Raw genomic sequence first — 21,027 nt, forward strand, 5'->3', positions numbered from 1 at the left:
GCCTCTGCTCAACTTTGTTTACCACTGGGCTACTTCACACACTCACACACACACACACACACACACACACACACACACACACATACACATACACACACCATCTCTCTCTCTCTCTCTCTCTCTCTTCAGGTCTGGTTCTGAGTGCCATCACTCCTAATGATTATCTTTGGTGTTAGCTCACAGATTGGGCACCTCAGAGTCTGGGGCTGTTATAGACGAAGCACACGCTGGCTTAGAGATGTGTTTACAAGAACTGGGGCTAAAGTGTGTGCCTGTGGCTGTGTGTGTGTGTGTGTGTGTGTGAGAGAGAGAGAGAGAGAGAGTGTGTGTGTATGAGAAGTAAGAGCAGAAGGCTAGCTTACAGTGTGCTACAGTCAGCAACACTTTAAAAGGAAGGCTTGTAGTGCTCTTTCCACCACCGGATCATGTCCAGTGTCTACACACACACACACACACACACACTCACACACACACACACACACAGCCAGATGGACAGCAGTGCTAAGGCTTAGTTTAATGACAAAAGGACCCTCAATCTGGACACGGATTTATCACTCACTTTAAAGTCCATCTGCGAGAAGTTTGGATGGAAAACACAACTGCTCAATCTCCCTGCCTTCCCAGCAACTTAGCAGCTCTCTCTCCCTCTGCACACCACACTCTCACATGCAGACACACACTTTCCCACACACTATCTCTCCTGTTTCATAGTTCCCTACCTTTCCTGCATCTGTAACGAAAAATCTGAATGATAAATGTTCGAACAAAGGGAGGGGAGAGGGGTGGTGGGGGGCAGCAAGAGAGCACGATGCAGACTCTTGGCCCAGCAGCCATATCATAGCATGTGACAGAGCCATGCAACTGTGGGCTTTTATTTCCTGGGTTTAGTGGTGTCCAGGGGCCTGGCAGCATGTGGGGGGGTTGGGGGGGCTGGAGGGGGGGGCCTGGGAGGCAGATAGACAAGAAGAGTGACAGCACGGAGATAGACTAGCTACCTATTTATAGCCTGGGCCATCTGCAGAGCTCCCTCTTGTCTTTGGTCATCCTGTTCACAAAGGCTTGGAGGCAGATTCCAGCAGCCCAGCGCCCAGCCGCTCCATTCACTATTCATTCCAGAGCCGGCAGCACCATATGGATCCGGCCCCACTGCTGGGCCCTGGCCGGCCTGTTTCTCCCTCTCTATCTCCCTCCCTCTCTCTCTCTCTCTCTCTCTCTCTCTCTCTCTCTCTTCAGATTGACATGGTAATGAAGCCTGGGTGGCTTGCAAAGCTCTCCTCTCTTTTCCCCGCCTTTCTCCCTCTGTCTCTCCCTCTTCTCTCTGAAAGACACCGGGCTTGAGCATGACCGGACACCCTCCCTCCCTCCCTCCCTCCCTCCTTCTCTCCTTCCCTCCTGTTCTCTTCCTATTACTCTCCCTCCCTCCTCCTCCTCCTCCTCTTGCAGTTCTGTCCTTCTGTCTTTCTTTATAGGCAGCCCAGACACTTGCGACACTCTCCTCTCCTCCCTTCACCCACTCTCAGACATCCAAATGATCTCATTTCATTCTGTGACACCTGTGAAGGGCTAATTTGACCTTTAGTGGCCAAGATGTTTTACTGCCAGTGCCCAGCATACACTGGTACATCTCCATGTGACCAACACCATACACACATGCCGCACTCACACACTCAACAGCTCTAAAATGTGTGCATGGTAGCGTGAAAACAGCAACGTTGGTATATAAAGGTTGAAGTGGCAAAGAGTGCTGTTGTCATATTATTTTATTTAGATCATCAATGTCACATGCCAACATAGAGATGGGACAAGCCCAGACCACATCCCCTTTCTGAGCTCACATCCCCTTTCTATCCTGATGGGCTCCATGCAAAGAAGGCAAAGTGGCCAAAAAAAAAAAAAAAACTGAAATGGAATCAGATTAGGGGACTCCACAGAAGGAAACTGTTAATAATGCTACGAAACACAGTCCCTTGGGGGAAGTGAGAGGTGTGGAAGGGGCTGTGAAACAGAATCCAAGCAGTGCGTCTGTCAGCCTCCCTCTTGGTCCCACTTGGTCCTCTGTTAGTGGATAAATAATATCATATACTGCACGGCCCCATTACCAGGTCCAGTTAGGTAGAGGAACCCAAACCGGTGCACCTCACTTGGCCTTCAAGACAAGTCGCAGAATCACGTCGAAAGCAGGTCGAAATCGTTTACAACATTGCACTGGTCAGACAATCCAGTTCACTATAATACATTAGGTTGTATTATTAAAACTCATAGGAACTGTAACTTTGATTGTCAAAACTTGGCTTTTGTTTAAATACTGTATTACCACTATAAACAGACTGACGCCTCCATATTTATCAAGCTCTGCCAGGATCCAGACTTTTACCTGCTAATTGCAGACGGAGAGGAAAAATGACTATGGCTGTATATATTTGTTATGGTAATATTTTTAGAAGATAGATAACATTAAAGTACATTAGTAGTCTGAGGTATCATTCCTCAGCTGTAGTGTAGCAGTCACCTTGGGATCTGTGGAGCCTGAGGCCTAGGCCAGCCTAGTTAACCATGCATGCTGTGCTGGGCCTAACCTAATTAGGTGCCATCCCAATGTCAACACTGCTGCGTTCAGCGCCTGATAAAAGACAAGCCTTTTCTTCCTCTTCTCACGCTGTGAAAGGGCTACAAAGAGCTGGGTTAGAGAGACCCTACCATCTGCAAGCTCTGTGTGCATTTGTATGTATGTGTGTGTGTGTGTGTGTGTGTGTGTGTTTGTGTGTGTGCGTGCGTACACCCACGCTTTCATACATGCATGCTGTCATTTTACTTTCAACTTTAAAACATTTGGAGTGAAATGTATGAGATGAAGGAGCTGCAGGTTCCGCGACCAGTTCCTTTATCTCAACAGGGAACTAGCAGAGTTGATCCACCCTTTAAAACAAATGGAGAGACAGTTTCATGGACAGCATGGAAAGACACCATCCTACTAACAAAGGCAATTACTCAGATCTCACAAAGGTAAAGGTAAAGGTATTGTGCTTCAGTCTTCCTATGACTATTGGTCTCTGCTATATCCCTCTCATGGTTGATTTCATGCCATGTGGATTTTGTGAATCCAGTCCCACTTCAAGCCTGTGTGTACTCAATTTCATACCGATGCATTTCATTTATCCTTTTACCATTTTACCCCACATTCCCAGCATCATTACAGCATAGAAACATTTCGCACAGAAATCCCAATTAGGGCTGATCAAATATGGATCCTCAAGCAGGGAGGCACACACATACACATACAGAGTTGCTTTTAATGTGTCGTCAAACCATCCACTAATTCCATTTATACGGATAAAACACTCTCACAAATAGATTACCTGCTACATACGATCCTCCCTTTCACTGTGAAATTGTGGCACAGAGCCACATCCTCCTACTGCTTCTTAGTCCATTAAAATACAGATGAGAGCGTTTTACAGCCTGGGCCAACAGCAACGCCTCCCAGCTAATCCACCAACAAACACAAACATCAGATGAATTATCTGTAATGGAGAGGACTCTGTTCTGGCACCGGTGACGGAGAAATGAAACAAAACATGAGTTTATTTTGGTAAATATTTGGATTTCATTTTGATTCCGCTTTTCATGTACGTAATTAGCTGGCAAATATAGATCTGTATAGCTTTTTCTTCAAGAGGGTGTTGGGTGTCTTAGGTGTGCTTCCAGCAGTTCTTTTCAGAACTGCTTCTTGCATTTCCATTCCTAGGAAGATATAAGAGGAGCTTCAATGCCGAAAGTTTCTTTGCTTTCAGTATTTGAAGAGTTTGTCAACTTCAGCCTTTTAAAAATGCGCTCTAAGAAGAGAAATCCTGTCTCTGAATCCTCCATCCATCCATCTATCCGTGGTCAGCAGCACACTTGACAGTTTCACTGGCTCGGGAGCCAGGCAAACAATGCTGCTCTGACAAGCGAATCTCTCCCGTGTCGGAATCTCATCTACTTAAAGCACTATTTATTCAGCACACATCCTTTTAATGCTGAATCTTGGCAACGGCGCATGAAACCCAGCACCTTAATTCCATTAGCTTGTTACTCCAATAAGTCCCAATAATCTAAAGCTAACTGCAACACACACACAGACCCTGGAAATACATGAGCCAGAGTTGTTCTCTCTGGGGCATTTTTAATAACACTAATAGCCTTTAAAGGTTGATTCATTCTACTGATATCAAAGTAAATGGCCACATTAACCTATGTTGGCTCCAGCTAACTGTAGTGGAGCTTGTCATAGTCAAGAAGTATAACTTGGTGTCTGTCTGAGGCAATATGAAACACCACAGACTTTGAGGATCTAACATGATTACATCACAAAGATCTGATTTAACGATGCTATTACTGAACAAAGCTTTTTGAAATAAATTGATATTCAAACGTTCAAACGGTCTGCATGCCGCTGCTGCTTAGTTTCCCACCATTGTGAATGAACAGCCTTATGCTTAATCATGGTCCACATACAGGGCTAAAGCTATTGTTGATAAGAGACTGAAGCTTTTCTTCAAATGGGGCTTAGCAAGTGTCGTTCAAAGACTCAGTTCTTCATTTCAAAAGTGACTCTGCTTTTGTTACTCAAAGGGCGAAGAGGGTTATTCAGGGCCCAGATGCCCTTGGCGGGAAAGGACAGATAAACTGGTTAGTAAGAGAAGAGAGGGAGAAAGAGACAGAGTGAGAGTGAGAGACAGACAAGAGACAGAGAGAAGGAGCAAGAAAGAGAGCGAGAGAACGATGCTATAGTGTGAAACAGATAATCTGAGAGAAAGAGAAAGTAATAGGGATATTAGGAGCGTGCCAAAAGAGAAAGGCATGAGAAAGTCTGGGCTGGTAGGTCTGATCCTACGTGAGCCGATGAGATGGGTGAAGGGTGAGGAGGGGAGAGAGATAAGAGCCAAAGAGGATTAGGGCCGTGAGAACCTTTGTTGTTGTGATCAGTTAAAAGCACTGGCTCTCAATGATCCACCTGACCACTTCAGTGTGCTTACTCCAGCAAATCTGCATGTGAGGGACAAGACACCTTCACCAACTATTTTTGATTTATTTATTTGTGAGTGTAGGCCTCTATATTAGCACCCAAAAGGGCAGCAGCACATTACTGACTGATAGAAAGATGCAGAACAAATGCACATGCAAATTAGCAAGAAGTTTAAGAGATTTATTCTATCATTTAATCTCAGTCAAAAACCAGTTGAGGAGTTATGGATCTGTGCATTGCTTTTCCAGTTGCTTATCCATGGAAAAGACTCAGCATGAGGTTTGGCAGATCTAGAACCCAGATTAGACCAGGACTATGTGTGCTATGACAACACCTAGCAGCCCATCAGCCCGCTGGCTTTCCACCCGACTGCAAACACAAGACACATAAATTACCTCCTTAGCAATAACAACACAGAGCATGGGTGGTCAGAGATGGCATACGACGGAGCCATGAATCAGCCGGGCCTCTGCCGCTCTGACACGTTCTCTGTTTCCACCGAAAGGAGTGTGTTTCCTACATTAACTCTCTCTTCCCTCTGCGCTGTATAAATAGATAAAGATTGAGTAAGAGCTACATGACTGTGGCCAGAGAGTTTAGGGTTATAAGGAAGTGGGCTCTGCTTGCAGCGAGGAGATACGGCTGAGGGAAACAGACACTGAGATCTGCTGGGGGAGAGTTCAGTCCAAAATGTTGTTCCCTTGTGTTCCTGCTCACTTGTCTGGACAGACTGGAGGTGGTCCTGTGTAGCTCAATGGGTAGAGCATGGCACTAACACTGCCATGGTCAGGGTTCAGATACCTACTGGGGTCACCCATGCTAAAAATGTATACACTCATGGTACTGCACAGCGCTTTGGATAAAAGCACCACCAAAAATGGCATATTTTATGTTAAAAGGTATATGACGTATGCTAGAAGGATAAACTGTCATTATAGTATATAGAATATATCATGGTAATGGTGATTCTAATGAAACTGATGTAAACACAACCAGTCGTTCTCACTCTTTGGTTTCACAAGAGTCTTAAAACTCAATACAGAAATACAAAAATAACAAACTGTGAAGGGGAATGGACAAGGACATAGACAAGGGAGTAGCTCTCTGGAATGAAACACAACCTCAGAGTGGAAGGTTTGATACACACATACACACACTCTTCAAGACACACACACAACTATGTTACCACAGAATCCAAGAAGTCTCAGGCCAAGGTGGTATCACAAGCTAGTTTCAGGTCTCATAGACATTCTCAATTCCCCTTGGAATAGAGGAAGCTGAGGGAGAACACCTTGGGAATGAAACAACACTAACCTCACTTGTTCACTCACTGAAAGTCCCGCTTGAGGAGGGGACAAGCAACAGCCCGGTCAAATTAATATTAGAGTGTCACTGCATCCATCAAATCCTTCAATTGTTTCAATACAATTGTATCAATTGTTGATGACTTTCTGTAACAAAACTCTCTCCTCAGTCTCTGAATTTAACAAACATCTCCTAACTGTAAGTTCAGCTAGCAACACACTGTCACTGTCTGACAGTCAAGGTATGCAGATATGTGATTGCTGGGGTAACAGAGTGCTAGCTGCAGTGACAGCTGTGCTGCAACGATAGGTGGGCGACACAGCAATGTTAACGTGTGATTGTCTGCCAACAGGCAATGTTGCCCAAAAGTTAAACTGCAGCCAACTTTTCCACACTGCCAACTGGTTGATGGTTGTCACACTGGCCAAAGCATCTCATGTGGTTCAGCTCTCACAGAAAATGAGTGGACTTTTAGCAACTTGTTGTGACGACTAGTTACTTTAGTTGTTTACAGCATAGATGCAGGTGAGGGCCATGTGAGCAGCACCTTCGTTATAGAAGGTCCGGTCTCCATCACCTCAGCTCTCCACCTCCATCCCTCTGTCCTCCTGTCCCTTCCTTCTTCTGTCTCCCAGGGTTTCCAGCCAGCTGTGTGTGGTGGAGGACCAGTGTGGGCAGGGCAGAGGAGGCTAGCCTCCAGGGAGGCTTGGAGTGGCCACTCCACTACCAGCCTGGAAGGCACTCAGGCAGCCATGGTGCCTTTGTCTCCCTGTCCAATCTGGCCACCTCATCTCTCCCATCCATCTCCCCCAGTGCTTCCTGCCTGCCTGTGTGCCTGCTGCAGCCTCTCACGTTACAATAGAGCCAGGCCTCAATGGCTGTTGCTCAGAGAGCAGAGAGAGTCCCATCTGGACCATGGAGGAGAGAGACACAGACAGAGACAGAGACAGAGACAGAGAAAGGGAGAGACAGAGAAACAGAGACACCAGATGTATTGTAGTCAAGGCCAATGGCTGGTTAAATAAGAGTGATTTTCTACCTCAGTACATTGGAGCTCACTTCATATTCACTGTAAAAACATTCCAAACAGATGAACTCATGTTGAATCTATGACTTTTTTCAGGCAGAGTTTTCAATGATCACAAAATGTGCGCACTACCACACTCAAATACTTGCAGAGATTTGTTCTCTAGGTTCTAGGCTACATCACATTAAAATGTCATGAGTTGTGAATTTGGACTAAGTGATTACTAATGTCAGTTTGCCTTTTTAGTCAGACACAAATCTTTGTGACTTAAATTCATAGTACACTTCACAGTGACCAGTATCAAACCAATGTAGGTTATATTAAGATAGTATATATAAAGCATAACATATAACTGATATGTGTTCATATTGGTGGCAGTTTGCCTCAGTTTGCCTTATGATGCTCACCCACTGCAGATCACAGTTCACCCCCCTCAGTGTTTACCGCTGGTGACACCACATCACTGGTCTTTGGGGGTGTATAATAGCTACACATGCAAACCACGCCCCATAGGGCCGATGCTGCTACAAGAGTCCCTGCGCCACTGTTTAATGTGTACACTCCTCCACGCGACAGGCGCGTGGCAGCCCTTTGACGAGAGTAGCGAGCGAGACTTTCGCTTATGGGACGGGTGGACATTCAAAGTTACTCGCCACGAACCGGGTCGCTGCTGCCTCGAACGGACACGGACTGTAAAACGGAGAGAATCCAATATATTTATATCAAATAGCGCGGTTTGTATAGGCTGTGGTGATGGAAAAATAGCATTCAAACCAAGGCAGTGAGCGGAAACTAGACACCCTAATGAAAAATCACTATATCAGGCTATTCCTATTTAACTCCTATACGGTGTCTCGGTGGTAGGCAACTCAAAAGTGAGTTTATAGCGACTTAGTGGTATTTTTTTAAATCTCCTTTCGGATCTACTTAGTATCATTTTTTTCTGTAAAATGTGCATGATTAAAGTTTTGCTGCGACAGTTGTATTAAAGCCATACTTCTTCCTTAAGGTGAAGCCACGGACAAAATATGTTTTTGTTTGACTCACCGAATGTAATCCGTAGTAGAGTGCAACTGCCTAAACATATCGGATTTTACTTTGACTTTAGAGTACATAAAAGCCCACCTAGGCATGTGTTAACTTAAATGATTTTGTATTGTGAATCTCTGTAATCAGAATAATTTACGCACTCGAAGTCACCGGGTAAATCATTTGAAATGAGATCTATGCTGTAAACTTAAGAAGTATAGTGTCAGTGCAGCTGCAGGGAGGAGGATCAACAGTTGACCGGAGCGCAGACAGTCCGACGCCGAGGCTGCAGGGCGCACTCCAGCCGGCTGGCAGCTCCGCTTTGTTTTCCAAACCTTATCTCCTGAACCCAAACTAATAGGTTGGTGACCGGGAAAGGGGGATAGGGGAGCTTTTATTTGTTCGGTGAATTTGAGGAATGTCTTTGAGTAGGGGGGCAAATATAGAAGCTTCAAAAAATGACTTATCACTCTCTCGCGCACGGGCTGCTTGGGGAAAGTTTGGATGTTTGGTCAAAAAAACTTTTTGTGGGGGTTCACAAAATAGGCACAGTGGACAGATGTGCCACTTTCCCACTCATGAACTTTAATAACCTGTGTGTAGGCGCAAACTTAGACAACCTTTTCACATCTGCAAACAAGTAGGCTACAGATTCTGAAACAGTCCCACGGTCATGATGAAGAGCTGAATAAACAGAGGATTATGAGTTGTGTGACAACTTGCAGCCAATGTGTCATAGTCAAAGTTACATTTTTAAAATAAATTTTTAGGCTACTTATTTTTTTTGGGCTAGGTAGATAGGCCAACTAGCCTACTCAATAGACAGATTTGATTTGAGAGGGGAAAAAAATAGCCTAATCTCAAGTGCGGTTAATCAAAATAAAGTTTGATAGCACTGTAGCCTATAGATGAGTGAAAAGCTTCACCCCAAACTGACTGACAGGAATTTTCCCCTTGATGACCACAGTGCCACCAAACATTGCAGTCACCATTACTCTGCAAATTTAACATGTGCATTTTCACCTCCCGGGATCCTTTTGGGAAATACTGCCAAAGAAACGGAGTGGAATTACAACCCGGAAGCAAGTGGCATTTGAGTGGAATTTCATGGTCATTAATTAGTTTCTCAAAAATAAAGTGTGTGACAGGGGGACAAAACTAAAATGTCAGAATACAGGAAAAGTTATGACAGTTTCAGGAGGGAGAGAGAGGATAATGTGGATGTTGGTGTTAACGGAGGAATGTCCAGCCTGTATGGTGTCTGCCTTCCCCTTCTTCCTCTTTTCCCTTGCGTTTCCGTCTGTTCCTGTGGAAAGTGTGGTCCTGCTTCGACACAAATGTAAACTTCAGACACGTCAATAGATGCAGGTGTGCTGGCCCCCGGAGCACCACCGAAGAAGAAACCGGAGTGACCAATCCCGTTCCGCTCTCCCAGCGTTCGGCCCCCATTGATCAGCTGAGAACTACTGCTGATTGACAGGCCGAAACCCCGTCGCCATAGAAACCGCCTCAGCGGCGCCGCGAGGGCTGGCTCCGAGGGCTGCTGTGAATGGGGTGACGTCACGGCGCCGGCGCCAGAGAGTCTGCCCGAGCGAGAGAGCGAGAGAGAGCGAGAGAGAGAGAGCAGCACTGCTTATTTGCACCGACGTGCTCTTGTGCCAATTCATCACCTGTCAGGCATCAGTCAGGGCGTCAAGCGAAATGTACACAGCTGTGGGAGCAAAAGGAAGAGGGGAGAAAATGGAAAAAATCCTTTTGCACCAGATGTGGACACGACTGCAAGAATTCCAGATCATATTAGAAATGCATAAAAAGGATCCTCAAACAGCCAGGGAGAAGCTGTCTGTGCCTGCTGAATACTTTGGCAGACCGTCGCCTACCGTGCGCAAAGAAGAACAATACAGATGGTACTTAGGCTAGTTGGATTTTGTAAAACATTTCTTTGACAGTTTTATTTAGACTCGTTTGGGATATGGAGTTATCACAGGCATAAAAGAAGAGATTTCTTCACTGTCTATGCCGCATTTAGCTTGTAGCCTAATAATCCACGAACAAGAAATAGACTTGTGCTTTTCATAAAGATCATATCTGCCTCTGTCAGGCTGCAGGCTGTGGCCTCTAAACTGCGTCTCTTTGGTCCATTACAGAGGATTACTTTGGCTTTGAGGATTTCTTTGTTTATTTCCGTCAGTTGAATTGTCTCGCAAAATGAATATATTAAAACAAACAGAAAACATTCAAATTATAATCTCTTTCTTTCTGTTTTTGCTCGTGTAGCCTCTGATGTAAAGTATTAGAGCATCTCCATTCAGGTTGTATCTTCAGGCGGTTTTAACAGTGACCTTTTCTGCGCCTCTTTAAAAATGCATTGATTTTTTTTTCTTTCGCGAGGAAATTTAATCCACAAAGCAAAACGAGCACATCACAACAGCCCACAACTGCCCCCGGGGGCAATTAGTTTGTGCAGCATCAAACACCCCCCACCCCCAGCTGGAGAATGGAGCGTGTAATTTCTACAAACAAATGGCTCATTCCGACAACATTAAAGTGTCAATAGTATTTAATCACCTCTTGACTTGGTCACATATGAAAGCCACACTTCCAGCCGCCAAGCCGCGGTGTGATTAAATGAATTATGACATTCCCAGCTCAGGTGCCAACGCTCAGGTGCACCGCATTATTTCGGCTTGGCTCCCGGTTGCTGCAGGACGTTTCTGGTGCAAAACTTAGATGTGCACAATCACATGCAAATTAGTTTCTACCCAACATATAGGCCAGTGTGCGTCTTGCAGGCTGTCTGTCCCTCTTCCACATCCTAAGCTGATTTTTGGTCATGGGCATTTCGTGGGAGGCTAAAATTGCAAATTAGTATCGATTATTTGGTTTATTACAAGACTCGACTGTGAAACTGTAAAATGTGGAATGTGTCATGAAAAACACAATGCGCTCAGTTGTCCATTAAGTGATAATACTTTTTTTCTGATCGGGTCTAATGTAAAAGGCTACCGCGCATCACCTCTGACAAATATTAATAATCACAGTTCAAAATAGACGATTATATTTATTTTGGGGTCTATTCTGAGACACTGTGGCATGTTAACAGTAAAGGAATGTTGTAAGGAAGTTTGAACGGAATCAAAAGAGAATATTTTGGGGATAAATATTTGGCCATCTAAGCGCCTAGATCCCTGAGGAAGTGCGCAGAGCATCATTTTGGCATGCGTAGAAACATTTAAGTTTTTTTTTATTATAACTGTTCTGACCATTTTCTGACAGGAGTCCTTTCAGTTTGCCTCTCAGAAACATGCCTTCTCTTGCAGCGCTCACACAGGCCTGGTCTGCTGCGAATTACCAATCATCAGGGGCGTCAATTCACTAAACCCCGAAGTCTGGTCCCTGTATCTAATATCAGTTCCCACTAAAACTTCGAAAGTCGCTTGTAATATTATTACATATCGACTCAATTTCTGGGTACAATTAGAGCAAGGAGGAATGACTGACAAGATATTAGTCTATCATTTGATCATTTTGACAAGTTATTAGACGCAGGTCACCAAACTATCTTCCACTGACGCACAGAACCCAAAGTGAACATTGACTCTGAATGCTCCTCATTTTTTTTTTATAGGGCTTCCAAATTTCTGTCGATTTCTGCTTGATCTTTGCTCTCCATGATAAAGATCAAAACTAGCCTACCAGATCAAATTCGGACTCACTTAGGCTTAGGCATTGGCGAGTGCTCATACCTTGCCATACTCAATTGACGCCCATGCGAATCATTAATTTTCTTGATCAGAAACAGGTAAGGGCTTAATTTTCCAAATTGCCCACCGGAGCTGCTGAAGCGCCCTCTGGGTTCCGCCTCCAACATGCGTTGCCACTGGTAACGCGGAAGATAAGGGGAGGGGTTTGAGCGTGCTGGGGCGAGAAAAGCCAACGGTAGAGCAAAGCGGCAGTGATTGACATAGTGTCGCCGTCCAATCACCGGTTATAAACCCCCTACGTCGCATGCCCAGCCTGCTGCCTATATAAACCGCACTGACAGCTTGGTAATCCAGTCTGATCGCTCAACGGCCGTCTGGCAAACAGGAAAAGAGGACTAGGAAGCAAGATATCGACACAAACAAACCCTCTCATCTAACTTAACACTGACAAAATGAAAGCAATAAGCCCCGTGAGGTCTTTCCGGAAAAACAACGCGAATTTATCAGAGCACTCCTTGGGAATCTCTCGGAGCAAGACCCCCGTGGACGACCCGCTCAGCCTGCTGTACAACATGAACGACTGCTACTCCAAGCTGAAGGAGCTGGTGCCCAGCATCCCCCAGAACAAGAACGTCAGCAAGATGGAAATCCTGCAGCATGTCATCGACTACATCCTGGACCTGCAGATTGCGCTGGACTCCAATGTCGCACTAACCAGCCTGCATCACCCGCGGCCGGGGCAAGCTCCGTCCAGGACCCCACTGACCACTCTCAACACAGACATCAGCATCTTGTCATTACAGGTAATTACAGCGTACTTAAACGAGCATCCCGATTGGTAAATGCATAGAGACAGAGGTGTTGTAAAGGATTGTTTTTGTGGCTCTTATTCGTGCGCATTATCAGTGCGTCTTTATATGCGTAACTCATAAAATGGCTTGTTGGGAAAGAAAATGGCATGTTTTTATTCTTTTGTTCAGGATCCGAGGAGAGGAGATTCGACCTACATAACACTGTTGCGATGCCAGGCATCTCATTCGTGTGCTGCGTAAATTAACGTTTGGTCTGTTTATTTGTTTGTTTGTTTTCAGTCCCCGGAGTTGCCATCAGAGCTGATGACAGATGACAGCAGGACTCTGCATCGTTAAAGCGGTAAGTAGGCTGTCCTCATGTCTGCTGCTGCATTCTGTCCAGGGTTTTTAGGCTCCGCTACAGCCTGTCTCCCAGTCTGCTGGAGCAGAATGGACTAGAATTACCATTTACCATCCATTTGTTCCCTGCGTTAATGTGGTTGTCCTCTCACGCTGCTGTAATGGCCCCAATATGTTTTGCATAAGAATGCGTTGTAACATGGGCGTCAATTGCTGTGGACACTTGCCATGCGTGCAGACCAAATTAAATCTTATAGCTTTTATCATTATAATGTTAGATGAGCGAAAAAAATAAAAAATGCATGCAGATATCTTGTTGCAAGCTATATCTCAAATAAAAAGATCAAATCATGGGGTCATTCAGGACCAATGTTCCCTCTTTGCTGTGACCCACATCTACATGTAATGATTCATCACGTTAATCAGATAATACCGTGTCAGTCATCCGTAATTGCTCCACTTTGTTGCCAGAATTGTGCTCGATCTGAGTGGGTTTGAAAGTTTTTGCTGGTAAATGATATTATTTACTTTGTCATATAGGCTATCTTGGGGTTTAGTGAACGCCCCTGCCCATAGCAAATGGAATATATACTGTATAGGATATGCCCTAATAGGCTGACTGGGTTATTCTGTATAAGTAGCAGTCGTCAGGGCTCCATTATACCCTCTTGTGTCTTATAATGAAGAGCATCTGTAACAGGAAAATAATGGCTGTTTGGATTACTACTACTACGATGTCTGCACATAATTGGTACAAGAAGAGGGTAGGCGCCAGCTGAGCGGCAATTACGCTGATTCTTCCCCAGATTGTAGGCTGAAGTTGTGAGAAAAGTGTGTGTGTCAGTCTCTCCCTCTCTCTGTCTGTGTGTGTGTGTGTACATCTGGAGCGCAGGGTTTGCTCAGTATTGGGAGTGTTTGGTTAAATGTTAAAAACTGCGGCTTCCTCCCTGGCGCCAGTCTGTCCGGATCTCTGCCCTGTTTGCATTTTCTAAACACGCCTCTCTTTCTCAATCTTTTGCAGGTGTTTGGTCAAGACGCAAAAACACACACAGGACCTGGGGAACAGGACTTTCCCCCTCCACCTCTGTCCTCCAGGGCCTGGATTTTTTTTTCTTCTGACATTGAATCAAGAGACTAATCAAGAGACTTTGCTTATTATGGGACAATCTTATGTGATGTGTTTTCTGTTTGGACACTCATTATTTAACTTAAGACTTTTTATTTGTGGGTCCTTTCTGGAAATGGAAGGCGCGTTATATTCCCGACAGTGGGAGGAAAAACGAGATTATTGTCACAAGGATTATTTCCCCCCTTTATCCCTCCCCCCTTGTTGAAGTCTTCGCTTTTTTTGCGGAGGTGGGAACGTGAATAGAAAAGACAACTTGGTTAGTTACTGTAAAAAGTTTAGTCTTGTCTTGTCAGAATTGTTGGCACATGAAGGACTGGACGTTGTTTAAAAAAAAAAAAAGAAAAAAGTGAAATGAAAGAATGAAACCTTGTGAACTCTTATCGGGAGTTTTATCTTGTATAGTTGCAGGAATTTGAAACTTCTGCAAAAGTGTAATGCTGTACTTAATTATGCTGAAACTTTTTATAAAAGTAATGTAAATTGTACCTTTTTTATACAAAATAAATGGAAAAACGCTATTTGAACATGTCTCATTTGGGGGGGGGGTGGACTTACAAGATTGCTTGGGAGATGATAATTCAATGTGGGGTGTCAATGGTTCAACAATACAACCCGGTACACTCCTGTAACCTCAAACCAGGGCGTGAAATCAGTTTTCCAGTTGCGCGTCCAGTTGGATTATTTCTTCATAATATTATGGGAAATGACCGCGCTCAGAACAGAAAAGTGGGCCCTGAAATTCTGTCTGCCTTAACATCTCATGCAAGAAAGTGTCCTCACAGGCCTATATAACCTAGTCTAAAATGTGTTTCAGGGTCCAGCACTTGCCTGGGACATGGCAGCCAACACGCAGTTCACCTGAGCGCCGCATGCAGCCTTATTTAGGGCGCACCGCACTTTTACTTTCTCCTTCGGGCTATGTAAATAGGATTAAACGGTTTACCGTGACAGGCTGAGCCATTGGTTTAAAAGCAGTGGGCTGTATCCTGGACAATGTTCAGCTCGTTACTCAAAGTAAACAGGTTTGATGAAATTTTAACGATTCCGGTGAAATTGTGTAATATGACCCGTTACTCATTCCAAATGTAATTTTACTTTATTACTCACTGGGAGCAGTAATTCGTTACACTACTTTACTAACATTACTTTTCCGTTACAACCCCAAATTGGCGACTGCATCATGTCTTCAAAAATCGCGATAACTCGGTTACCTCGCCTGTCATCAGGCAAACCAAATACCGTTGGTGTCCAAAGTGAATACCCGGAGAAAGTAAACTTTTCTTCCATTTCTCATTTAAACCAGTTTAGTGTGAGAGGACGACGACTAATTATGAAGAAAACGAGTGGATGGCCGTGGGGGTGAAAATAAAGGCAACAAATATTTTTTGATTAGTAGCTGTAACATTACTGACACATTGTAGCCTATGGGAAAAGTAGGAGAGATTACTGTAACGCCATACTGCGCAGCGCATTACTCTGATTCTGATTGGCAGAGATATGAGTTTCTCCCTCATAGTGACCCACTGAGGAGTTCAAGATCAAAAAGCCCAGTCTTATAACTGGTTTCATGGGCCCTAATTAGGATTAGGCGATGCTCACTGTACTAGAGAGGTGGCATCAATCACAATACGCTACACAAGTGGATCTGGTAAGAATGTCAGAGGCCAGTTTATAGGTTCTTCGTTGGTACCTGTGGTGTCAATAATTTAACCATCCTGTCATCCCCTCCCTTACAAGCTACAGCAGAGCTTCTCTAACGATTTCACACCACTGACCCCCAAGAGACCAATTAGTCCGGACCCCCATTTGATAAGATTTTGTCCCAAGGACCCCATAAGGGATTTTGCTGTTGTTGATTTAGTAACCTAAGCGAGTGAGTTGTAAAACCGCCTACTCCGTATAGGTAACAGTGCTGAGTGAAACCTAAATAGTCATTTTTATACATTATCTAATTGAGATAATTTCTATAGTGAAATTAAGATTCATACTGCTGGGGACTTCCAGGAACCGTCTCAAAGACCCCTGCGGGTCCCCGGACTCCGCTTTGGAAACCACTGAGCTGAAGTTGCTACCCTCGGTAGTTTACAACTACACTGACAGGCCGTGTCCGTGCCACCAGCCTGCAGCAGGTTTGTATGGACAGTGCGCCATCTATCGGTGGATGTGAATCCTTCCAATGACGCCCTCCCGGCGTGTCACCCTCCTTTATTACTGAAATTGCATTAGATAAAATATTAATCTGTTATTGAGAAGACTATCAGTTAAAGTAATGTGGTTTACTTGCCAGCCAAATCCTAGTCCACACAAATCTTTATTTTGAAACGACCTGAGAGGCACTAAAGCAGACACTTCATTACACAAACATGATGTGAACGTCTTGCAAAAATGTACTGGCAAGACAGAGAAGACTGTCTCTGAGTGCGAGAAGAGAGGAGAGAGGAGAGATGGATTTCAAGGGTCCACATAGCCAAAATGTTTATTGATTCACAGAACACAGTATCACAAGGTACTTTGGAAAAGGCATTCATCACTTTGGAGACTAGTGCACGCAAAACATCTCTTCTATCACAGAAACTGTCAACAAAATACAGCACCACTGTTTACATTGCCATTCCAAATCTTCCAACTATCAACTACAGCACAGCACAATACGCTTTGGAGACAAACTGCTTTAGTAACATAGCTAATCTTTTTCAGGTAGGACTATATCTTTTTTATTCTGTAACATATGATGTCCACAAAATGTAACATTCCATCACTAAACACACCATCGCAACGTCAGCACACTATTCACATCACTCCACAGTACCACTGTAACTGTCCAAACATGGGACAGCAAAAGGCCATGTGATAATAGAAAGCAGTCTGCTGAGTTACAGCAATTCCAATTTAACTTCAAAAATTTCTGGCACGATCAAATTCCAAATCTATTTAGGAAAGTATCCTTAGACTTCTTTTTTTAATAAACATGGATGGCTTTTTTACAACCCAAGTAATTGAAGCTTTTTTTATGACAATAATGGGTGATTACCCTTAATTCACAGCAACATTTCCTACATTTTCTTCACGTCGAACACTGACATTACTCTAATTCTTTGGAACAGCTCCTTGAACTGTTTTTAACAACACGCCACAACATCAACAGCACAGCAACAACATCAACACGTCTTTTAACAGACCGTCTACTTCAATCAACTAAATGACCCTTCTCAGCACAGTGGCCTCTCTGCCTTCTCACAGGACGCTCTCCCTCTCGTCTCCCAGGCTGATGGTGCGCAGGTTCTGGTTGTGGTGGATGGTGGCAGCTGTGGTGTTGGTGGTGCCGGGGGTGATGATGACAGGCGGTGGGACGCTGAGGCCGGAGGAGGAGGTGGTGGACTCCGGGCCCGTGCTGATAGCCTGCTGCTGATGGCTGTTGTTGGTGTTAGTGTTGGTGGTGGCGTTGATGGGGCTGCTTGTGTTGTTGTTAAGGGTGGTGTTGCTGGCGGTGCGGTTGAGGTTGCTGACCCCACTGGACGGCCACCCCTCATCTGGGCTGCTGGCCATCAGGCTGGCCTCGGACGCAGCCTCGGAGCAGATGGACATGCGGGCCGCCGCCGTGTCCTGCAGGCCGCTCAGGCTGCTGGGGAGGAGGCCCCTCTTCTTCACCAGGCCCTCCAGCTCCAGCTCGATCAGACTGGTCTTCAGAGCTTCTGCTTCTCTCTCTCCGTCTCTGTCGGCTTCTCCTTCAGCCTCCTCCAGGGACCGGTCCGAGGAGCTGTCGCTGGAGCGCATCCCTGAGTCGGACGAGTCCTTCTTATCCAGGAGGATTTCGGTAAGGAAGCCAGGCTTGGTCAGCAGCCCGGTGGGCTGGGAGGCTCTGTGGATGGACGCAGCACCGGCTCGAGCATCCTTGTGGAGGAGGGGAGTGGTGTTGTCAGCCTCCTCCGAGCCCGAGTCTTCATCGCTGGGCAGCTTGTGGTAGCATGGCCCAGCTCCCTTCATCCTGGAGCCTGGAGTCCTGGAGGAGGTGCTGTGGTCCAGCTTCTCATCTTCTTCGCTGATGGGGTCCAGGGGCTGGGCATCGCTCCCCGAAGGGAAGTCTGTGGCATCGCTAGGCTTGGAGACTCTCTTGGTGAAGGGCTTGCGGTTGTCTTGGTCAGCCCCTTCCTTAGCCTGGGGAATGGGAAGAGGATTCAATGAATAGAGCAAGAAAATATACAGTATCTTGAGCTATTGGCTGAGAGGCTCTGAAGAGGAAGATTCCTGTCTCTGCTTTATGTGCCAATAGAAACAGAGTGTAAGCCAGTCATTAAGAAAGTTAAGAAGCTGTATAGTATTAGCCCAGCGTAAGACCCTTGCTGTTGGACAGGCCAGAGGAATGTGAGATTACTTTTAATTTGATCATAAAACACTGAAAAACACACCATTTTAGAATCATCATGCTTCTGGACACTCACAAGCTGACACCAGAACTATTACTACACATGAATGAATGATATTGAGGTATTACAGTGAATTACATCAGGAGCTATGTTCCCTGTTAGCCAAAAGTATGAATTTCTATTTGGATTTGATTGGAACTATTTATGCTTTTAGATATTTCAGTGATGCAAAACCCAACAGCGTAATCCTGACTGTCCACCCACCCCTTTGTCCTCTGAGCCGGCAGTCTGAAGGAACTGTCCAGGGTGGGGCTGGACAGGCCTCTCTCCCCCGCTGCCGGACATCTCCAGCTGGGCCATCTGAGCGATGTACTCCCTGTAGGCATCCCGGTACTCTGCCTGCTGCTTGTCTGTCAGCTTGCAGATGTCATTGGATGATTCCTGGGAGTTGAGGCTGGACATACTAGAGGTACGGTGATTTGCCACCTGACAGGAGGGGAGAAAGTTGTGTTGGTGTGTATACATCTACCTGAGTTTATTTAGGAATATGTTTATGGTATACCTAACTGCAGAGAGCCATATGGATGTGGGCTGTGAACTCAGAGTGCATGACACCTGAATAGAATAAATATGAGTATAATGTAATATGTGGAAATTAAAATGGTATTAATTAAAACTGTGTTTACAGTAATCACATTAGCAAACAGCAAAGTATTCAGTATATAAGAATAAATGTTGACTGGATACACTGAAACAGTGATTGGCAAAGAGAGTGAGTGGCAAAGAAAGCCTCCACTCAGTGTTTTCAGTGTTTAACGGTTTGCATTTGGAACAGATCACAATGTGAGATCATACAGAACAACAGTAGAGCTAGCTGTCTGTGTGTGAGTGTGTGCTCGTGTCTCAGAGTTTCTGCAAATTGGGAAAAAGTGAATGTGAAAATAACAAACGGGAGGCCCCTTGACACCTTTTGGTGTGGTGCGGTGTGTGTGTGTATTTTTAAGTCTGCCATGTTCAAGAGCACCATTAGCTTCTCCAGCCGCGCTCTTTGCTTGCTCAAAACCACATGTTAATGTCAAACCACTGAGATCACCAACACTGACTAAATGGGAGCCTGGTGCAGAGGGCATGTGTCCATGTGACAGTTTGAGGGTTTTTGTGTGACCTTTGTGTATTTGTGATCCTATGCTTGAGTGCTAAATGCCTGCACACAAATATACATATTGTATACCAGCAAACACATATGTACATGGGCGAGTGCAGTGTGTACACGAGTGTTCGTGTGCATGCGTACAAACAATGCGTGTCTGTGTGCACACATCCGTTGCTATGGGCATATGTACTCTAAGCTCCTGATCAGATGACTGACCGGCCAGTGTGGGTTGCTGCTGTGTCTCGGAGGCTCCTCCAGCCCGGCTCCGCTGAGCTCCTCGAAACTGAGATTGAGACTGAAGGCTCCCCCGTCATGCTGGGCTCCCCCCGAGCGCCTGCTGGGCTCCCCATGGTGCACACTGCTGCCCTGCTCACTGGCAGCTCTGGACTCGTCCTGAAGCAGAGCCTGGCTTTCAGCATGGCGCTGCTCCATCACCTGGAAAAGATGGGGTGTTGACAGTATATACCATACACAAACATTTGGCTGGACAGAGGACTGGATTGTTGGCTGTGCTGCAGAATATTACCAGGCATCACAGTTCGATGTTTTAGATCAGTGAGTCTTATGACTTTTGTTTTAGGTCAAACAGTCGATGGTAAACAAGTTTTCTGGACGGTGCGTGACACATAGACAAAAAGTATGTTAGACAACAGCAACAACAGCAGCATGTGCTTTCGAGAGGAGAACTGTGAGCTGTTCCTTAAGTAGAGCTATTCAGCTGTCCACTCCTCCCTGACAATAACCTCCCTTCATCCAGATATCAGTCAGCCATCTTGAACCAGATGGCTGTGCTGGCTGCTTCCTGGCAACACAACACTGGTTAGTATTTGGAGCTGCATGTACACAGAGTTAGGCCACTGCAGTTTCCAGCTGCTTCTATGCGAGCTCCGCATTTGATCTCCAGTAAAACATGACCAAACTGTTTTTATCCAGGGCTCTGGTTTAGTATTAGGAGCACAAACCGACATCTGATGAAGTGGAGCCGACTACATGTGTTAGTGATTTCAGCCTAGCCAGTCCCAGCCTCAACCCCCAGCCCAGCCGACTGGACTCCTGGCTGACTGACTAACGGCCTTCTCGTAATACGGATTATAAAATCTCCCATCCCAATATCTCAGCAGAGCTCAAGATGTCGTATTACGAGATGCTGTTTTTTTTTT

General features: G+C 45.3%; 2 protein-coding genes across 6 annotated transcripts in view; one reads left to right on the forward strand and one right to left on the reverse strand.

The window, feature by feature from the left end:
* The first annotated feature begins 12,362 nt into the window (after nt 1-12,362).
* id2a (inhibitor of DNA binding 2a) lies at nt 12,363-14,862 on the forward strand. Its single transcript, XM_071536777.1, has 3 exons — nt 12,363-12,873; nt 13,162-13,222; nt 14,243-14,862. The coding sequence occupies exons 1-2, from the start codon at nt 12,523-12,525 to the stop codon at nt 13,216-13,218; spliced, it is 408 nt and encodes a 135-aa protein (XP_071392878.1). The 5' UTR covers nt 12,363-12,522; the 3' UTR covers nt 13,219-13,222; nt 14,243-14,862.
* A 1,949-nt stretch (nt 14,863-16,811) lies between these two features.
* The window catches only part of LOC139658634 (kinase D-interacting substrate of 220 kDa B-like), a 46,249-nt gene continuing 42,033 nt past the window's right edge, over nt 16,812-21,027 (reverse strand). For all 5 annotated transcript variants that reach the window (XM_071536773.1, XM_071536772.1, XM_071536775.1 and 2 more), the window contains 3 exons: nt 20,084-20,302; nt 18,979-19,200; nt 16,812-18,505 (listed from right to left, as the gene is read on the reverse strand). In XM_071536773.1, coding sequence (XP_071392874.1) covers nt 17,585-18,505; nt 18,979-19,200; nt 20,084-20,302 — 1,362 coding nt within the window. In that variant the 3' untranslated portion in view covers nt 16,812-17,584. The remainder of the gene's footprint in view (nt 18,506-18,978; nt 19,201-20,083; nt 20,303-21,027) is intronic.

This window comes from Centroberyx affinis, unplaced genomic scaffold (genome assembly GCF_046629955.1).
Source record: "Centroberyx affinis isolate AG114_WGS23_722 - 3 ecotype Tasmania unplaced genomic scaffold, CSIRO-AGI_Caff_v1 ptg002934l_1, whole genome shotgun sequence".
Taxonomy (NCBI): domain Eukaryota; kingdom Metazoa; phylum Chordata; class Actinopteri; order Beryciformes; family Berycidae; genus Centroberyx; species Centroberyx affinis.

Bases quoted from the DNA above. Each gene is read 5' to 3' on its own strand.
- id2a (XM_071536777.1), top strand. From the start codon at position 12,523: ATGAAAGCAATAAGCCCCGTGAGGTCTTTCCGGAAAAACAACGCGAAT. The intron at 12,874-13,161 runs GTAATTACAGCG...GTTTGTTTTCAG, and splicing joins TCAGCATCTTGTCATTACAG to TCCCCGGAGTTGCCATCAGA.